Below are 19,568 nucleotides of genomic sequence, written 5' to 3'. Positions count from 1 at the left end.
TGAGTTTTGCTTTTATCAACGTTGGCATGCATAGGTGTGAGAGTTCGCTTTCATTTCTCAGCATAGTTATTGATATGTGTTGGTTTCCACAGATCCCTGTGTTAAGACCTTTTTGAATGGCACGCGTGTAATTTCGCAGTGATAAAAGATTGATGTTTGTGTGTGTTTTTTTTTTTTCAATAAACTAGTTGTGAATTGGCGCTTCTGTTGTCCTTTCCTCTGTCTATCTCATGTCTTAGAAAGGCTGTACTGAAAATACCTAGAAAGAAATAAAACTTTCTGTTCAGGAAGCAGTAGTGCATTTCAGTGTGTGGTTCACGTCTGTGATGTCACAGACACAGTGTTGCCTGTACATTCATCGCCTGAACTGTGGATGCGAAAACACAGAATTAAGAATTGATCTCTGCAGGAATAAAATGGCATGCAGCTACCTAAATTTTCTGAATTGTCATGAAGAAGTGAACCTCCAGGGCGAAATGCAAAAGGCCTCACTGTGTGCTGTGCGCTGTCAGTGCAGGTTAAAGACCCCCAGGTGGTCAAAATTATTCCGGAGCCCTCCACTATGGCACCTCTTTCTTCCTTTCTTCACTCACTCCCTCCTTTACCCCTTCCCTTAAAAGTTTGTGTTCCTTACATGTTGTTGCCTGTTTCTCTTTTGTGTGCAGAAAGAGTGCCTGACCTTGTTTGTCACGCACTACCCGCCAGTTACACAACTGCAAAGCCTGTATCCTGACAACATTGTCAACTGCCATACAGCATTCGATGTGGACCATGAAGGTGTGTCATAGACCTCCTTTATTCTAAACAATGGCTGGTGACAGAATCGTAAGTGCTGTCTAAGTTTAAGGGGGCAGTTTTATTTTGAGCTTCTGAGGCTAAAATAACGAGTGAACAAATTTAAAAAGAAGCAGGTTTCAGCACCTAGCTTCAAGGCGGTGCATACTTCTGTTCCATCAAAAGCACAGAATAATTTCTCGTTGTGCCTCACACCTTTGGCCTGGAAACATCACGTCTCACCTAAAAGGCGACACTCTCGGATGTGCTTGTAAAATTTGCGTGCAGCTCATTTTGCTCATAAGAAAGTAAAAAATAAGTGAATTCAGCATTGGGACGAACTGCTGTCTCCTGCTTCTAGAACTGTGAACCTCATCCACTGCACAGCAGCACTCCTCAACCGATGAATGGGATTTATTTGTTTGCAGTACTGCTAACTCCTGTTGAATGAGTTGTGGCAGAGTGGGATTTACATCTAATGGTTTGTTCTTATCTATTCTCGTGAAAACTCTTTTCGCTGCTGGGTGGCACAGGTTAAACAGCTATTCCATTTTTTTGTTTTTACATGCGTGCATTTTAGGGAACTTTCCTCAGTCTTCTGGTAATTTGTGCCAAATTTCGCAGCCGGGCAATGTTTTCTTTCAGGGCAAATAAGTTTTGAAATTTGTTGTTTCCTGACCTCAATTTGAGCACTTTCAACAAGCAACCTCGCGTGTACGACGTCATGAGCTGCACACCCGTCGATATTCACTCCGAGTTTGCCGGAGGAAAAAAATACGAGCTTGCTTTTGGTCATTTCGTACAAATAATGATCGAAGTTATCATTTTCAGTCGCCAGTTTAGCTATTGAATACATGCATAAGTGCTTCTGTGACAGTATCTGCGATGTCATGTGTTGGTTGATATCCAGTTTAGGTTTTGTGTTTTAGAGCAAAAGCTCTACTTCACGAGCAAATCTACAAAAGCTGGGCCATCGCTGAAATCTTGACCCTGAATGAGTAAATAAATGAATAAATACATAAAATAAAAATTCCCGCGACTGGGATTCGAACCTGTGGTGGCACGAACAGATTTGTTTCATTGGCCACTGCACGAGAGCACTATGCTGTTGCCGCAGCCAATCACACCTTGTGTTAAACTGCGTTGCACATCGTCGTCATCATCAACCTCCATCTGCGGCACAAACAGATCACATCAGCTTAACCGTGATCGGAGCTTAACCAGAGTCTAATGCCGTCGCCAGATGTGCAGACAACCCAGCAAAGCTAAACCATGAGCCAATCAGGCTCAACACATGCTTTTGCACGTCTACTCGGTTTAAATACATTAAAACCTTACCATTCTTTTTGCCGTTTCATCATAGTTTTGCTTAGTATACTGAAAACCTTTTAATCGTGAATGACAGAGGGAGGTCCAAAAAATATAATAACTCGTAATATTCAAAATTTCTCTGGTGTTGCCCTTTAACCGGAAGTTTGGTTTGTGCTGTTGACAATGGAATCAGGCAAAGGCAGTGTTTTTAGCTCTAGGAAGGCAATATTGTGATTTATTTGATTGCAAAAAACTCTTTTATACCATGCCAAGAAGCAACCAAACTGCATGAACTGCATGAAAAGCATGAGTTGCATGAAAAAAAAAAGCAAAATCAAATTCAGCTGTAAATCAAAAACAAGTTATGCATTTGAGGTGACAAGTTGGTCAATTTCTTTCTTATACAATGGGGCCCTTTCTTTGATATCTAGAAAGGCTGATCGTTTTGAGTTTACGCTTATCCTTGTGTGTTGCCAGAATGGTCATGTCATTGAAAATGGGCTCGCATGATTTACATTTCATGCAATGCTTTGGCAGATATAGACAGGATTGAATCAGACTAGATGTTCTTTCATGTTCTTTTAATCTATTGAATGCTTTTCATGCTATCTGTTCACTGCTCTTTGTTGGTTGTTTCTTGGCATGCTATAAAAATGCATTTCTTTCAATAACACAGTTTAGTTGTGAACTAGAGCTTCTGCCGTCGTCTTCCTTTCTTTTTGTGCTAGTATGTTTCGTGCTTCCCTTTTGAGATTAATTATGTACAACTCGCCCAACTCGTCATCTTGCATCTTGTGGATACGAACATGTTGCAGGCTTAAGTCTGCTTGTGAATTGCATTGAATACGATGCACCACTCATGCTACATCCAGTAGTAGTCTTACAGCGAACTAATTTTTGTGCAACCTCTCTGCTTCCAGAGGCGGTGACATTTTTGTACAGTCTTCAGCCTGGTGCAGCTGAGAAGAGCTATGGACTCAATGTTGCCAGGCTTGCAAAGGTTCCAGAACAGGTCATCAACCGTGCTCGAGAGAAAGCGATAGCACTGCAGAATGTGATGAAAGGCAAGGAACAGCTGCAGATAGAAACGTGCCACAAAACACTGCAGGAAGCTCTGTGACAAGGCGTGCAAGATTCTGTAGTTTTTGTGAATAAGTATTCCTCCTGCTGCTGTTTTCTTGTGCACATTTGCAGATGTCTGTCTTCTGTGCTTGCTGTACAGAATATTTATTACCTTTGAAAAGTGGCGAAAGAGTGCGACAGATTGAGGCTACGTGTGATCATTCTTTTCTCAGGGAGCCAGCAAAAACACGTGGCAACAAACGCACTGAACACTTAGTTCACCCCCCCCCCCCTTCAACTTCTCCTTTGGGAAACCGTCGCCATGACAAGCAAAAAATAAAAACGGAACCTTGAACATTTCTTCACAGCAATTTAGATTATGATTACATGCAAACTAGGCATTGAGCAATCATTTACCAAGAAAATGGTGCTGTATTTGTGAAACATTTTCTTTTTTAAAGTTTTTATTCGTAAAGCGCGTGCTGCTACTTTAGGCTGCTTTGTGTCATTTGACGTTGCGAATTAGTAGTTGCAGCCAGTGCCTCATTGTGGGATATTTTGTCTGTCTCCAGCTTAGAAAAGAAGGGGAAATAAGGGAATTGTCAGGTTTTCAATGCATTCAGGCGAATTCAACACCGGACTAAATTTATCGCATAGAAAGACCAATATTTCCTGTTTGGACAAGCCAGTGTTTATGATGGTAACATGCATGGTACATGACCAGTCTCCATGTGATGTCATTTCCATTGCATGATGCACTCTTGTCCGACAGTGGTCTTCTTTCATCGTTCCGGTTCTGGAACTGGAATCGTGATATCTGGGCTGAAATGCAAAGACGTAATTTTGTTTTTAAAGGCTGCGGGATAATCGTGCTGAGCTGCAGCAGTATAGAAAACTCCTGAGCAGAGACCATAGCATTAAGAATGCTGCATACTAATGGTTAGCTATGCAGCTACTATCAACTGCTATTATACTATACACTATGTACTGACATTTTTGACAGGATATGTTAACCATGCACAAGTGTGACATTTTACTGCTTGTTACTTTATCGTAAATACTACAATGAATGATCTTCATCTTGGTAAAAAGGTCTTATGTGCGTGTGGGAATCTCAGTGAGGTGCAGGGGCACTGTGCAGTTAAAAAAAAAAATCTACTGATAACAAATGACTTTTGTTTTAATTTCTTTTACAGTTGTTGCAAGCACTAAGGGGTCTATAAAACGATTTTGAAAGTAGCTATCAAATGTGAGCAATTTCTAGAGTAAATGCCACTGAGCCTTCTTGCCGTGTACAAATCCTCAAAAGCAAGCTGATAATTTCCAAATAATTTCTTTAAATTCTCTTTCCCGTGCCTCGTGACAGAGTCCAGTGCTTGTCTGATTCTCGCTTACAGCTTTGCGGGGTACACACATAATGTTTGCAGTGAGGGCCCGTCATTGGTTCGCCAAAAAATGGTACAGCTTTCCTGTCATCCGCTCGTCATCGCCTGCCTCGGCCCCATACTGCGGAAGCTATGCGTGGTTCACCACCAAGGCGTCCGTCCGTGATGTCACATTGAAGCCATCTATTTTCCTTGAAAGGGACACTGACGACCACTCATTCCAATTTTGGCTCTTAGTAAAAATTGATTTTGCGGCTCTTTCTGGCTCTCTTGGTGTTTATTCGACAGCAAAAAGAGGAACTTGTAGCTGTCAAAATTGGATTTACAAATTTTCCCGCCAGTCAATGCACACTTGTGGCGCCAAGATCGAAAGGGCTCCGTGATCCCCGTTTAGAAGTGAGCCCAGCCTCAGGTATTCCCGCTACAACCACGTTGACACACCGTTTGCTTTCGAAATCGGTGGTGGCGACACTTTGATTCCGTTTCTTTCACCTTTTCTGGCTTATAAGAGAGCCGTTTTCAGCGAAAGCTGGTTCATTAATGTCATTTCAACGTGGTGATTGAGTTCGTACTTAATATCCCCATTTTTGGCAGTCTGCATGCTTGATGTTATTGAAAGACAATGCAGTGATTTGAGGGGTTATCTGCGGGTTGAGCCGCAAATGCCTCGCGCCTTACCGACGGCATTTTCTGTTGCACTCATCCAGGCTCGTGAAGTTGAGTGGAAGCGGGCAGAGGGCGTTGTGCTTCACACAGCTGCCTCGGAAGAAGGCCGCTTTGTAGATGTGCGCAGACGGCTCACACAGGCCAGGAAAGGCCGACTCGCAGTCATGTGGCTTGTCTACCGACCCTGTGCGGCGGCCAAAAAATAAGGAATAAGGATAAGGACAACCCCGTACATGAAACATAGGGGCTACCATGTAGAGGGCCCATTCTTTTGACAGCCCGACCATTCTGTAGTGTGGCTGGTAACTGTGTCGTGTTGATTTTTACAGTGAGAGCTGTTTCTGGAACGTTTTAGCATGGGAGCAGCGTCGCCTCATCCGGTTTATGGTCATGAGAACTGTGACATAACAAGTGGCATGACTCATGACGTCATTGAGGGCGTCAATTTGTCAAGCCAGTCGGCGTTTCCGGCAGGTTTAGCGCTAAAAACTTGTTTTCACGAACCCTGGGCTGTAGTAGGTTGGCTTAGTGGGAGAATATTTTTCCAGGGACGGAATGTGCAGTCACGTCACAAAGCGGTAACGTAGCACCTACATGTAGCACATGAGTTTGAGCTTGAGATGCGTCACACGCCGTGTGTATACTCGTGATCCGTGTGTGGCAGACGGTCACTCAACTCAAGCTGAGTAGTCTGACTTACCGAGCAAGAGTAATCCCCATGAGGCCAAGATGCATTGTGGGTGACAAAATTACCTATTGGCTGGAGGTAAGTGACGTCACCAGACCGGTGCATTTCCATTGGCTGGTGGAAGTGATATCACTTCCCGTAAAGGCATCAACTTCTGCTAATGCCATCGTATCACACTACCAAGACATAATGTAATTAAGCGTCCATGTGAATTTTTAAAAATTACTGTAAGTGCTATCGGCCACAAGTTTACGGCATGCGTATATACCGTAAAAACCGGAATATAGGTCGAACTTTTTTTCAAAAAACCATGGTGAAAAGTCGACCCCCGTCTTATATACCGGTCATTGGCGGAAAAAAATACGGAAGTCTTGCAACAATGGGTGGATGAAGTCAGCAGCCTCCATCACCATCGCCATCAGTAGCAGTGCCGCCATTTTGCGTTTCAGTAGATGCAAAGCGGAAGCTAATTTTCCGTCGCCTTCAAGAAAAACACGATTGAGTGCGAGGAAGCTCACGGGAACCTGGCGGCACAGCGCGAATTTGGAGTATCCGAAAAGAGCATTCAGTACTGGCGGAGGCAGAAGCTGCGTATTACAACTTGCAGCAACCAGAAGAAAACATCATTTCGTGGGCAGACCATAGTGTGTCGAGAATAGGAAGCAAACGTTGCGCTGCGAGCAAGTTCGCTGCCTGTGACTGCCGAATGCATCCGCGTGAAAGCGGCAGAGATCGCGCGTGCCTCTAGACTCACGAGGGCGCAATTCAAAGGCTCGCCATCCTGGTTGCGGCGATTCATGAAGAGGAGGGCTTTGCTCTACGGCGCCGTACTTGCCTGTGCCAGAAACAAACACGAGGGCCGATTGGTGCGCGATATTGTTAAAAAATTTGCCGGGTGTACATACAAGCAGCATTTAAATGAAATTAAATACTGTCACCATTGTGCAACCTCTCGAGTCGCATTTGTTTCAAAGTAAGGATGTCTTTCGGTACTTTTCCCATTGAAAAAGATCTTTTTCATTTTTAGAATTGGTTAGTTAGGGGGTCGACCTATATTCCGGTCCGACCTATAGTCCGGTTTTTACGGTATGTTCTCGGAATAAAATTGTTGTGCTGCCTCACGACCCCGCTTCCTGATAATGTTACACTGGGTCACAGTCCGCGACGTCCTGTATTTTTCTGCTAGACAATCACAAAGTAAACGAAATTAGGTTCTTAACGTTTGACTTTATTATACATCCCATCTGTCAAAATTCTTGACCTTATTTTTTTTTGTTCTGATTAGCTTTTTGTTCAGGTAACAATAAATGTTTTAACAATGGAAAGTTTTAACAACGTAGATTCTGCCTTCTGCACCTTTCATGATTTTGTGAAGTTTTTACTTTCCAGAAGAGCCATTGTTTCCAGCTTGCACTTTCGTGTTCAAATATGTAACTGAGGTGCAAGAAACGCAGTCTCTTAAAAGGAGTTTCTCTGCTGGTGTGTTTTGGCACGGGAAAGTTTTTGCGTTTAGGCGAGATTCTTGCAGCAATACGATCAATTAGACAGACTCAGCAATCAATAACAGTTATGCAAATTAAATTGTAAATGGTCCGGTTTAAAGTTCTGAAGTGACACATGGCTATCAGGGATGCCGTAAGAAGGGCTCTGAATTAATCCAGGCCATCTGCGGTTCTTTAAGATGCGCTGACATCGAACAGCACAGCGGCGTTTTTGTATTTTGCCCCCATCGAAGTGCAACAGCCGAGGCCGGGATCAAACCCACGACCTTGGGATAAGTAGCCACACGACAAATTAAATGAGTCACAGCGGCGGCCCAATTGTAAAAATAGTTACGAATTAATAACCAGGCATTTCATGCAAACCATACATTCTGAATACATTGCAGCTCCTCGAAAGTATTGCGATGCGCACCTTGCAATGCAAACGCTTCACGGAGAAGATCGCGTAGCAAGCAGCACTGGTGCACTGACAGCATGACGCACTTAGATTGGACGTGACTTTAGCCATAGACCAACAATGATGTCTGCATATACCTTTAGTCAGAATGGGGTCCATTGGACGTACCTTTAGACACTTAGAGCTCTCTTTCGAACAAACCTGTGTTCTGTGTTATTGGGCAAAATGCGAACAAAGTTTTGTTCCAAAGGTAGTAGTACTTCCTTTGGAGTAGTAACTGGTTGTCACTTATGTTGCTACCCTGTTAGTAACTGCAGTTAAAAGACGCGGGTTCGATCCCAGCTGCGGCAGTCGGATTTCTATGGAGGCGAAATTCTAGAGGCTCGTGTACTGTGCGATGTCAGTGCACGTTAAAGAACAAAGAACCGCAGGTGATGGAAATTTCCAGAGCCCTCCACTATGGCATCCTTCATAGCCTGAGCTCCTTTGACATGTCAAGCCCCCGTAAACCAAACAGTAAACCAGTAACGGCTACTACCCGCAGTTAGTAATAGGGAGCTAGTAGTATTTACTAAGGAAATGAACAGAAACTTTCGTATATGTTGCTAGGTTCTTTGTATGGTGGGCTGACGAGGCTAGGTAAATTTGTGCATACTGAAAAAACAAAAAACCTACATAGTCAATTTGACCAATTCCCCAAACCAGTCAGAGCTATCAGAGCGTGCTGGCCATAAATCACGCACTTAGGTTTAGGCTTAATGTGCATTACATGTACAAATTATGCGAGATGATAGCATCTCACAACCTTATTGGACGCACACAAAGGTTCAGAATTCAAGAAAAGCACAAACCAGAAAGCCACACACGCGCACTGCACGTGCACAGGTAAATCTTTCTCACACTTCGTAAATCTGACTCTCAGTTACGCGCTAGTGGCTCATTGAGCTAAAAGAAGTTGAAATTGTAACAACAGCTTAGTCTACCTGTGAAAAAAGTTTAATTACAAAAACAATTTACAAATCCAATTTATTCGCAAGACAGTCTGTGTCACTTATGTTCTTTGACTTTATTTTAGCTTTAAAGGAACGGTTACTTACTAGGTAGTAACTAGTGACCATAGTGAAAAGGTATCAAGGGCTACTTTTACTAACTACCTTGAAAAGGGTAGTAAATAGTAAAAATATAGTAAAATGAAGTCAGATTTAGTAACTGCTGCTATTATTACCTCTTTACTAACTTTTTACTTTTTTTTAAAGAGTATGTTCAGCAACACTGCTCGTTTTTTTATTGTTTTTTAGTTCACACTGTGTGTCGATTTAAAAGGGTGAAAGTGCAGCAGTTATGCCTTTTGTTAGAACAGCTACTACTGGACACCAGAACAAGAGAGATTACTAACTACAAATTGCGATTATGCCATGCAAGATAGATCGCAACAACTTCATCTGCTGTCCACAGCCCACTGCGCATGATTCACGGAATCGAGGATAGGTGGTGCACACCTTTGCAACGCTTCGTGCACTCCTCTTCGGAGTTAAATCCTGGTGTCTTGATGCAGTAACCCCTCTCCACGGCGTAGCAGTACCCATCGTAGTAGTGGAAAGCCGACGTGTTCGTATCCCTGCCCGGAATGCAGGTGCGTATGCGCACGGATTCAAAGCAGCGGGCCCAGGGCCGCTCACCGCCTGCGAGCACGAGTCATCGGCTTTAGAGTGAAAATGCCAGTGCACACTGCCAGTGCACACTGTGCCCATTCTTGTTGGATCAAGGAGTCTTGAATTTTACATCTGTTTGTGTGCAAACATTGTTAAAGAATACCTTGCTGGCCAAACCTCTCCTCAGTCACAGTAATGCCACCACGAAAAAGGAATATGAAAATTTGTTTTGAGAAAATAAAGGTGCGCTCACTGTTTCACTCCAGTGGACACTTGGAAAATTAAAACTTTTGAGAAAATGAAAGGCGCTATAATTGTCCCACTCCTTATTGACATGGACAGCAATCACTACAAAAGCTCGACTAATCAAACCAGATGGTTCCTTTTCTGCGTTGTGAGTGGCGGACACCATTGAAAGGCAGCGAGAAAGAGCAAATGCCATCGTGATGGCTTTTAACATGATGTCTTTTAATGCGATAACGTTAAAGGCCCTGTTCTCCACAAAATCCGGTGTTGGCATTGTGAGAGAAAAATCACGAGTATGGCTGGCAGGTGGTGCCCAGAGAGCAACCTAGGAAGCAGGTGGGCCGCCTATAGATAACCTTACCAAGCGGCGTCTTCACAACCTGCCCACCGAATTGTGAGCAAACTGTCCACCGTGGCAGGTGGTAGTTAATGACTGGTCGCTCGAGAAGAGCACCTGAGTAGTGCAATTAATGCCCACCAGTGGCAGCACCTGCCATCGCAAGGCAGTGGCACATCACTTAACTGCTGCACCACTGCACCAGGAGGGGTATGAGGACTCCTAGGGACCTGTGAATCTAAATTAGAGAATAACCTTCTGCATATCTGGGAATTAACCCCATATATGCAGAATCGCGTCGCACCCTTAAGGCAGAGCTTAATTGTCCCCTCCATTTTTTTTTTGTTTTTGGCGGGGGGGGGGGGGGGGTGACCTGGATTACAGTTGGTAAAGTGCCTGGTCGATGCACCTTTCCATTTGCCATGAGTAGCTGTGAAGAATTCTCTTTAGCTGCTTCTAAGTTATTGATGAAACACGCGTTCAGCAGCTGTCAGCCGACCGGGTAGTCGTGCACTACTGGTTCGCGGGATGTGAACAGTGTTAGTAGAGGGAGAGATTCTTTGAAAACAGCGGAGGTGTTCCTGTGTATAACCTGAGATGCCACCCAGATACGGGTAAAGGAAGAGGATGTCCCCTGCTGAGACTTTTCTTTTAGTCCATATTTTTTACCCTCTCAGTCTTATTAGGAGGCACCTAGCAAGCCGTGAGGTGCCATTATACACCTACCTGCATGAATTGTGAAACGGTTTTACTGAAATGTATTTTTTTTTAAGGTAATGGTGACTGGGATAACGGACAGGTTTCTTCAGTATTAAATGGAACAGTCAGTTTGCACACAACAACGAATTCTGTTGCTTCTACACTAGAGAGCATAATGTCTCATCGGCATCATCCATACAGGAGAGAATTTGACAGTATTTTATATATTTATTTATTTATTGTGATATGCCCACTAGCAGCCATTGGCCTTTTACAGTGGTGCACTTAGAGCAATAAGAATAAAAAGTTACAAAAGAGTAAAGGCAATATCAATGACAACGAATGATACAAACATTTAACGGTCAAACGGTGTTAGAATCCCAATGCAAACAGCAGGTTTCGCCTGAAAGATTTCAAATCCTGATGAAATAAATCAGGACCATATAGTGCCATGGCATTATGCTTTCAGCCCCCATCTAAGTACAACCTGTGTCCGCAAAGTTTCGAGACTGATTTATTTTCGTCTCTAGAAATGATTCCCCAAAACCAATGTTGGTGCGTATTGTAACGCCATCTTTTCGGGCTAACCTGAGCTATTTATGTTAATTGCTGTGGCAGCCGCTGGATGGCATTACATGTAGAAAAATACGTTGTCACTAGTCGTTTGCGCATTCTACTGTGAGTGAATGTGGAGAGATGGACGTCCACCTCGAACAGCGTGTAAACATAAAATTCTGTGTGAAGCACGGCAAGACAGCCACACAGACGTATGAGCTCCTTCGGGACGTTTGCGGCAACGAGACATTATCGCGGGCGCAAGTTTTTGAGTGGCTTAACAGGTTCGTTTCGGGGAGAACGTCGGTGGAAGACGACACAAGGCAGGGGCACCCTTCAACCTCACGGAAAGAAAACAACGTGGCTCGGATCAGAGAAATCGTACAGCAAGACCGCACCATTACAGTTCGCATGCTATCAGATGCTCTCGACATTAGTAAGACAACATGCCACCAAATTTTGCATGAGAACTTGGGGAAACGAAAGCTGAATGCCAGACTTGTGCCACACTCCCTCACACAGGACCAGAAGGACACGCGGGCATCAGTGAGCGCTGATCTGCTCTCCAAGGCAGAGAAGGATGCTGCATTCGTCGACAGCATCATTGCTGAAGACGAAACATGGTGTTTTCAATACGATTCTCAAACAAAGAGGTACAGAGCGCCGAATGGCGGTCCACAAGCTCTCCGCCGTCGGGAAAGGTGCAGCGAGAGAGGACCAAAACAAAGACGATGCTGACAGTTTTTTTCGATGCGAGAGGTGTCATACACCACGAGTATGTCTCACAAGGGCAGACGGTGAATCAGGAGTTTCATATCCGAGTGCACCAACACATGCGTAATGCACTGCGACGTCGTCGCCCTGACTTATGGCCATCTGGACAATGGAGCCTTCTCCACGATAACGCAAAGCCGCACACTGCTCTCAGCGTGACAAAATTTCTTGCCAAGCACAGTATTACTGTACTTCCCCATCCGCCATACTCGCCTGACCTGTCCCCATGCAATTTTTTCCTGTTTTCTCGTATGAAGAGAGCCCTTAAATGTCGCTGGATGGGGAGCGTGGAGGCCATTCAAGACGCCACGACAAAGGAGCTGACAGCCCCGCCAAAAGAAGCGTTTTCCAACTGTTTCCAAGACCTCAAGAAGCGTTGGAAGCTGTGTATATAGACTGCAAGTGAGACTATTTCGAGGGGGTGCTGCACAAATGATTTCAATGTTAAACGCATTTTTTTTAAAATGGACTCAGTCTCGGAACATTACGGACAAAGGTTGTATATAGCCCAAGAAGTTCGCTTCTGAGCTGTTTAGCGGGGCTCCCCAGCACATCTAGCAGTCAAATGCTTGGGAGGATTGAGGACACAAAACCATTCCTTTCTCGATAAATTATGGTCGCTAAGGGTGCATAACAAGGCATGATGCAGGCCTCACAAACAAAGCCCTTGGGCTTTATACATTGACGGGGGCTGTACACATCGTTCGTGCATGGGGCTTATTTTAAACGGTTACACGTCAAACACATGCCTTTGTCGTGCGGAGCATCCAGGCAACCGGAGCTTGATCAAAGATGCTAGGTGCATGCAGCCAATGTATCTACGTAAACACTTCAAGAGGAAGAGAAGGTCCCACGACTGCGCCGTCTAGTCTCCAAGTCGGTTGAGAGGGCAAGAAAACTCACTGAGGTAGGTCTTGCGCATAAATGATATCATGGCACTCTTTTTTACGTTCAGGTTCCACTTATGCGACAAACACCAACTGTGCACAGTATCTACATCCTCTACAGTCACGAGGGGAGCGGATTGTGTGAAATATGTATAGGTCGTCAGCATATTGAGAGTAAGCAACTACTTCGTACGGGTCATTAATGAAGAGATTGAATAGCAGAGGCCCCTGGTTTGATCCCTTGGGAACCCCAGATGTCACTGTAAAGGGACGAAGCTTTTGTCCACCGCAGCACTAGTGGCTTTGTCTACCTTGTAGGTAGCTAGCAAACCAGCTGCAATAGGACTTGCAAAGATATAGTTTGACAGTTTTTCAAGAAGGATGCAGTGGCGTACCACATCAAAGGCCTTGCTGCAATCGATATAAACAGTCCACCTGCTCTCGACAGGAGACTGCGGGAGCAACGCTACTACCTGTAAAAGAACCGACTAGGTTAGTTTCAACGGAACAACCTGTTCGAAAGCCATGCTGATAATCATGTAGGTGGCCTTTTGAATACAAATAACACTTATGAGTAAATGGCTATATTAAACACTTTAGCAAATTAAGACAGAAAGGACATAGGTCTGTAGCTCTACAGGAGTAGAGCACGCTCCTGCTTTAGAAACTGGTACCATGAGAGCTTCTTTCGAAGCAGCAGGAAAAGTCGACGTGCTAAGAGAAGACTTTAATATTGCAGCCTAAAGAAAAAGGTGTCCTTTTTAACCATATACTTATGAAGTAGTCAGTGCTTGAATGCAGACGTGAATTCCCTTTCATATAGGGGATACCTTTTCTTGAATAAAACAATCTAACCAGCAACGAAAACAGGAACATAAAAAGTACACAAGACAGTGCTGATGTGGATCAAACACCAATCTTTGACCAAATAGCAAGCATGGTTGCCCTGTTGCTCTACTTGGAGCTGCGAAGATGCTTATCAAATTTCTCATTCACTGCATACCGTTATGCATAGAGGCACACATTACTCACAAACCACACGTCAGTCGTGATTCGTTATTACGGACGACACGCTTTGTGGACAATTTTGCTGGGAATCCAAAATGTCCACATTGACGAGGCACGACTGTACACGAAAGGAGTAAAAAGAATGTAAACTGTCCTCTAGTATATTCCCTTTACGGAGCAGTGTATGCTGCCCAAGACCTGGAGTAGATTTCCATCACTAAAATGCAGAATACCTATGGTTGGCAACGGAAATAAATTCCTCATCAAAACATGTGAAGTTCTAGCAGTTACGAAGATTTTGTGGTTTATGGAGGTCTAACGTCCTAAAGCGTCTCGGGCGATGAGGGACGCCGTAGTGAAAAATTTCGACCACCTGGGGTTGTTTAACGTGCACTGACATCGCACAGTACACGGGCCTACAGAATTTCGCCTCCATCGAAATTCGACCGCCGCGGGCAGGATCGAACCCGCGTCTTTCAGGTCAGGAGCCGAGCGCCATAACCACTGAGCGAGCCACCGCGGCGGCACAGTTACGAAGATTTTAAACGAAGTTTCAACCTCCTCCATTTGAGAACCTCAAAACCATCGGTACCGCATTTAAAGCTAGCCCTCTCCCATTGATAACTGCATCGAGTTACTATACTTTGCAGTGGGAATGTACCTCCGTTGCCGAGAATACGCTTCCCGATTATTTAGTGATTACAGCATTGAAGCGATTGCAGCAGGTGGACTTACTGCAGGCATCGAAGCAGAAGGCCTCGTCGTAGAAGCGGTTGCGGCCGGACAGGCAGTTCATGCTGGCCTTCCACGTACGGCATTGGCCCGCGTCACGGTCGAAATATATCACGCCTTTCCCAAAGCCCCGGAGCTCCCGGCAGGAGCCCATCGTGGGGTAGCCGCAAAACACTGCACCCGCCACATCGATACGTGCTTAGAAGTATGACGAATCCGGCTATAGTTGGTGCACATGCGTCAGTTTCAGAAGTGCTGTAAACTACACGGACAGAGAGAGCGAGACACTATGGCGAGCGCTACTACCAACTTTATTCAGTGAAAACCGCACAATATTTACGCGCATCTTCAAGCACTGGCATGACAAGAGCAGCAAGAATGCATCTGAACTATTACAAAGTAGTACTAAGTCATGCGAAGAAAGGCACCTCTTTTCTTGATAATGAAATAGGCGGTGAACTGTCACAGTTACTTTCGAGCGATGCTATTTTGTGTGGTTCGATGAACTCTCGAGTTAGTTGATCTCGACTGCTTCCAGAGATTCGGCACTGGTTTAGGAACGGAACACAGCTGTGGCATTTTCTGCGAATGGCCAGGAAGCTCCCGGGCGAATTTCTTGCATTGTTGCTGTGTTCGCGCAGCCGGTTTTAAAAATGCTGTAACGAGATCTTGCCACCAATACATGCTGCAGAGTTTTAGAGCGATAGCTCTATTCAATGCAGTAAGTCGGTATATGTAGATTTGACATTGAACTGACCGTCGGATTTAGCAGTTTCATAGCAACAACCTTAAATGGGCTGTGAAGGGGGCTCTAATAAAGTTGCGGCATGCCTGGTATATTGAAGCACGCCGCTTCACGAATAGCGTCCAGCAAGGATTTTTTAAATGCGCTTTGTAGAAACTGAGTTATCTGTAGTTAAAATTTGAATTTCAGCGTCTTCGCGCCTTTCCCTCTCCTCTCGTCACTTTTTGTACGCTGGAAGGTAGGCGCTCCTTCGCCGACCCACCTCTGGTAGCGGAGCTTCCCGACCCGCCGGGATAAGCGGCTTATTGGCCGCGGCCACGGTAGCTGCCTGACGTCTGAAAGAATCTGACCAATAGCCACCTCTCACCTTGTCTACGCAGATGCAGGGGACGGAGGAGGGTGCAAGCATGAAAAAGTCGCCGGGAAGGGCTCGCCAACTTTGAAGCGCGATTGTGGGTCGTCTGTTTCGTGTAGAAGAGCTTTATTTGGCTCTGGTTTTCATGGCAACACAGTGCAGTGATTAAGTGAGTTAATGTGCTCTCCTCGGAAGGCGTTTCAGAGCCCCTTTAAGTCAGATTCCGAGGCATGCTTTGACTATGGCCAATGCGATGGTGTCCCCAAATTTGGCCCTAGTCATTACCAACATTGGCACACGTACCCCACCCCAGAAATTTGACCTCGGAGTTGGCCCAAAATCGATATCCAACCTAATTTGAATGTCCTCAATACGATGGTGACCTCTAAATTTGGATTGGATCATTCCCAAATTTGGCCCACCCCCACCTCCGAAATTTAACCCCGGATCTGGACCAAAATCGATATTCCACCTAATTTGAATATGCCCAATACGATCGATGGTGCCCTCCAAATTTTCCCCACCCCACCCCTGCAATTTGACCTCGGAATTAGACCAAATTGATTTTCGGGCTAATTGGAATGTGCTCGATACCATAGTGACCTCCAATTTTGGCCTTGCGGGTGATCTCTGCATAGTTGACGATAGTCGAACTGCAAACCATAGCCAACTACCTCACGAACCACAAGACGTTGTTTGCCAGAATCGGTGCGAATCAAGAAGCATAGCTTAATAATTAAAACTTGCAAACTGAGTAATTAATCCGAGTACACATAGCACCTGCAAGCAACTAGCAGAACCAAGAGATACGAACCAGCAAAATCATAGTAGGAGCAAGAATATCGCTTTTCTTGACAAAACGTATCTCTAGTTATTAACACAATTTGCAGTATTACTCTGTCCAATCATCAGGCTCCCACTAAGTGATGTCATATCAGCTGCTAAAAACCACCACTGTATGGTGACACCGTCAGCGCCACGAATTTGTTTTTGCGAGCTAATTAAAATGTTGAAAACCGCAGTATACGCGGAACGACCGATGCTAATAGCATTACTATAACTCATTCTATGCAACCAACAGGCAAGACAATGCACTGAAAATGTGTTTCGGGGCCCCTTTAAACAGCTGCCATTTTTTTTCTAACCTTGTAGAACGGTTGTCTGAAGCAGCTATAGCTTACCCTGTTAATTTTGGTAGAAGAACGCGTTCTCAGGAGCCTTTGCGCTCATGAAGATAAAGGTCCCGAGACAAACAGTGAAAAGAAAAGGGCGGCTGTGCTCCCTTATGTTCACATCGCTTCACATAACCAAAAGAAAACTGCGGGAAAAAAAACACATCAAAGTTGTGTTCACTGGCCCCCACAATTAAGCTTGACAAACTCTGCAAGCTGACTAAGCCCTACGCTTCTTTCAAACAACGCAAATTTGGTATAAGAAACCAAACAGCATACGTGAGTGTGAACACTGCTTTGTTTATTGCTTCCCGCTGTCTTGTGGCAAGAAGTACGGGTGACAGACTGGGTGCTGTCTCAACGACCGGCTGCGCGATGACAATTGACCTTCCTGGCCATTCACTACAGAAAGTGCCGCGGCTGTGTTTTGTTCTTAAGTGCCGTACCATTCGTAGTAGCCGAGATCAACTAATTTGGGAGTTCATTAATGCACGAAAGATATCGTAACTTGGAAGTAACTGCGTCAATTCACCGTCTGTTTCATTATGAAGACAAGAGATTGCATTTGTTGGCATAACTTAGTAAGGCTTAGAAATGTTTTAGACATATTCTTGTTACCGCTTTCATTCCAATGCTTGGGTAAACACACAAAGCGAGCGCTGTTTTCACTGAATAAATCGGTTCGCACAAGCGCTCGTCTGTGTATGTCCATCTTTGTGTCCGTGTCGTATGCGGCGCTTCCGGAAATGACGGACACGTGCTTGTATGGGGACGCTGCGAAACGGCTATCCACTCGGTTGATTCATATTTGTAGGGTTCAAAAGACTATGGGCACTAAAGAAAGTCAAAATAGGCACTCATTTAGGGCTCTGTCACGTTGTGCCAGGGCCGCCCCGAGGGACAAGGGTGGTAGCGGGCTCCCCTGGTGTTAATTGGCCGAAGGAGCATTCTAAACAGGAGTACGCCTACATGGGAGTAAGAAGGGAGGAAGCTGTCCTCTATAAAAGGGTGTGCTTTACAGGACAGCTTACTCTTTTTTTACTCCCTTTTGTTTAGAGTGCATGAATACGCTGCAACGAATAGGGGAGGTCGGTAGGGAATAGCGAGGGAGCAAGGTCGTTGGAAGCTGATGAACACAGTTGTCCCGAAAAAGTTGAATTAAAAAAAAAAGCTCTGCATGCACTAATACTGTTTTATTTTCCAGAAAAAAAAATCGCGAAGTTGCCATAGTCAGCTTCTTTAAACCGAGGCGATAATCACGCACGATTGACCCCGGGAAATCTCTGCCTGCCTTCTGACCTGCTTGGTCGGCTCAGTAACAATTTTTAGCATGTCAGCTAAAGTATAGTAAAGCGAATCAAATTACTATTGCAACTAGGCCGGATATGACGCATATAAGACCGCTATGTGATTCAAAGATCTACGTCAACTTCTTACACGGCAGCGTTAGAAGCTTACGCTTGTGACCGGTACTTGCAGACGTATCCTTGCCATGGCGCCTGCATGGCTGCCATATATCGACACGATAGCAGTGAGGCTCGAAACTCCAGTCTGTTTTTCAAATAAACGGCACTCTGCCTGGCTTGATATATGCGAATTTACGGATTGTAGCGCCACATGTCGAAAGGCTAGCACAACCCTCGCTCTATTCGCTTGTGCCTGCCGCTGATTGGCACGATAGACGTACGATTGCTCGCGCTAGTTGTTTTTAAATGCACAGCTTCGCAACTGGAATGACTTGAGTACTTCCGCTGCACACGAGCGCGGTGTAAAACCACTTTTTCCAATCTCTCTTGTTTTCTGCACTGTTACTGATGACCTTCTTCATGAACCGGCGCAAATGGCGGACCATTTCAGGAACGCAGACACGCGAATACCGCTCTAAATTATCGCTTGCTCGGCTGTTTATATCTCCAGACATCGAAAGAACGGGACAGAATCCGAAAAGCAGAAGACATACACGAGTAGCCGTTAGGTCCCTATACCACAGTGATACGCAGTCTAAGCTTGTTCTAGGGGCGTGTTTTGAACGAGTTCAGTTTCCGCTTAATAATAATAATAATAATAATTGGTTTTTGGGGAAAGGAAATGGCGCAGTATCTGTCTCATATATCACTGGACACCTGAACGGCGCCGTAAGGGAAGGGATAAAGGAGGGAGTGAAAGAAGAAAGAGGTGCCGTAGTGGAGGGTTCCGGAGTAATTTCGACCACCTGGGGATCTTTAACGTGCAAGTCTGACATCGCACAGCACACGGGCGCCTTAGCGTTTTTCCTCCATAAAAACGCAGCCGCCGCGGTCGGGTTCGAACCCGGGAACTCCGGATCAGTAGCCGAGCGCTCTAACCACTGAGCCACCGCGGCGGGTTTCTTATGCCAGGTGCCAACGAGCAATATGGCGACACTCATCAGGTTGTAAAGATCCGTAATAAAGTGTTGATCACCGGCAGGAAGACAAAATAACGCAACGCCAAAGGAATCCCCAAGAAACACGGTCCCTGAAAGGTATGCGTTTTCGCCCTGTTCGCGCCCGAGACTTGAAAAAGGAAGAATTAGGTTAATTACCAAGGGGTTCACGGGTTGTGATTGTCGTAGGTGCTTCTGCGAAGAGAATGAAAACAAA

General features: G+C 45.1%; 2 protein-coding genes across 2 annotated transcripts in view; one reads left to right on the top strand and one right to left on the bottom strand.

Moving 5' to 3' along the window:
* LOC144133315 (DNA mismatch repair protein Msh3-like) overlaps positions 1 to 4,790 on the top strand; it is a 22,417-nt gene extending 17,627 nt beyond the window's left edge. The window contains exons 17-18 of the mRNA XM_077666309.1: positions 666 to 777; positions 3,006 to 4,790. Of these exons, the coding sequence (XP_077522435.1) occupies positions 666 to 777; positions 3,006 to 3,205 (312 nt within the window). The 3' untranslated portion in view covers positions 3,206 to 4,790. The remainder of the gene's footprint in view (positions 1 to 665; positions 778 to 3,005) is intronic.
* LOC144133317 (uncharacterized) lies at positions 3,889 to 19,568 on the bottom strand. The gene is made up of 5 exons (XM_077666310.1): positions 19,511 to 19,568; positions 14,679 to 14,849; positions 9,285 to 9,467; positions 5,211 to 5,382; positions 3,889 to 3,969 (listed from the first exon to the last, which is right to left on the bottom strand). The coding sequence occupies exons 2-5, from the start codon at positions 14,827 to 14,829 to the stop codon at positions 3,930 to 3,932; spliced, it is 546 nt and encodes a 181-aa protein (XP_077522436.1). The 5' UTR covers positions 14,830 to 14,849; positions 19,511 to 19,568; the 3' UTR covers positions 3,889 to 3,929.

This window comes from Amblyomma americanum, chromosome 5 (genome assembly GCF_052857255.1).
Source record: "Amblyomma americanum isolate KBUSLIRL-KWMA chromosome 5, ASM5285725v1, whole genome shotgun sequence".
In the NCBI taxonomy this organism is placed as follows: Eukaryota; Metazoa; Arthropoda; class Arachnida; order Ixodida; family Ixodidae; genus Amblyomma; species Amblyomma americanum.
This window is presented reverse-complemented; position numbering and strand designations above follow the sequence as displayed.

Coding starts and splice junctions, on each gene's coding strand:
- LOC144133317 (XM_077666310.1), bottom strand. CDS start 14,829: ATGGGCTCCTGCCGGGAGCTCCGGGGCTTTGGGAAAGGCGTGATATAT. Junction 9,468..14,678: donor CTTCTGCTTCGATGCCTGCA/GTAAGTCCACCT, acceptor TCGTGCTCGCAG/GCGGTGAGCGGCCCTGGGCC. Junction 5,383..9,284: donor GTGCACGAAGCGTTGCAAAG/GTGTGCACCACC, acceptor GCCGCCGCACAG/GGTCGGTAGACAAGCCACAT.